A 277-nucleotide genomic window follows, 5' to 3' on the forward strand; every position below is an offset into this window, starting at 1 on the left:
GCATCCATGATCACAGGATCTATTGGCTAGTTTATAAGCGCTTGTCATCCCTTGTCACTTTATCGGTGTCATTATGCTCTATTGTAAATCAGCTGTGTGAAATAAGCCAAATATGCAGATATGGAGATGTATCAGTAAACAGTCGCGGACATAAAAAGGTTTATATAAAGGATCTCTCTTTAAGTCAAACCGTCTTCATTTGCAGATATGAAAGAACGTTTTGGATGGTGGCATAATCGTCCTCAAACCACAAGCGTCAACGCACTCTGTTAGTAGA

The 277-nt window shown here is 39.4% G+C and overlaps 1 protein-coding gene across 1 annotated transcript in view; it reads left to right on the plus strand.

Annotated features, from left to right (window-relative positions):
• The window catches only part of LOC119590504 (acidic repeat-containing protein-like), a gene marked incomplete at its 3' end in the record, with an annotated part of 11,582 nt that overhangs the window by 10,046 nt on the left and 1,259 nt on the right, over nt 1-277 (plus strand). Inside the window, exon 7 of the mRNA XM_037939153.1 lies at nt 206-268. Within this exon, the coding sequence (XP_037795081.1) occupies nt 206-268 (63 nt within the window). The remainder of the gene's footprint in view (nt 1-205; nt 269-277) is intronic.

The sequence above is a fragment of the Penaeus monodon genome, chromosome 27 (assembly GCF_015228065.2).
Source record: "Penaeus monodon isolate SGIC_2016 chromosome 27, NSTDA_Pmon_1, whole genome shotgun sequence".
NCBI classification, from domain to species: Eukaryota; Metazoa; Arthropoda; class Malacostraca; order Decapoda; family Penaeidae; genus Penaeus; species Penaeus monodon.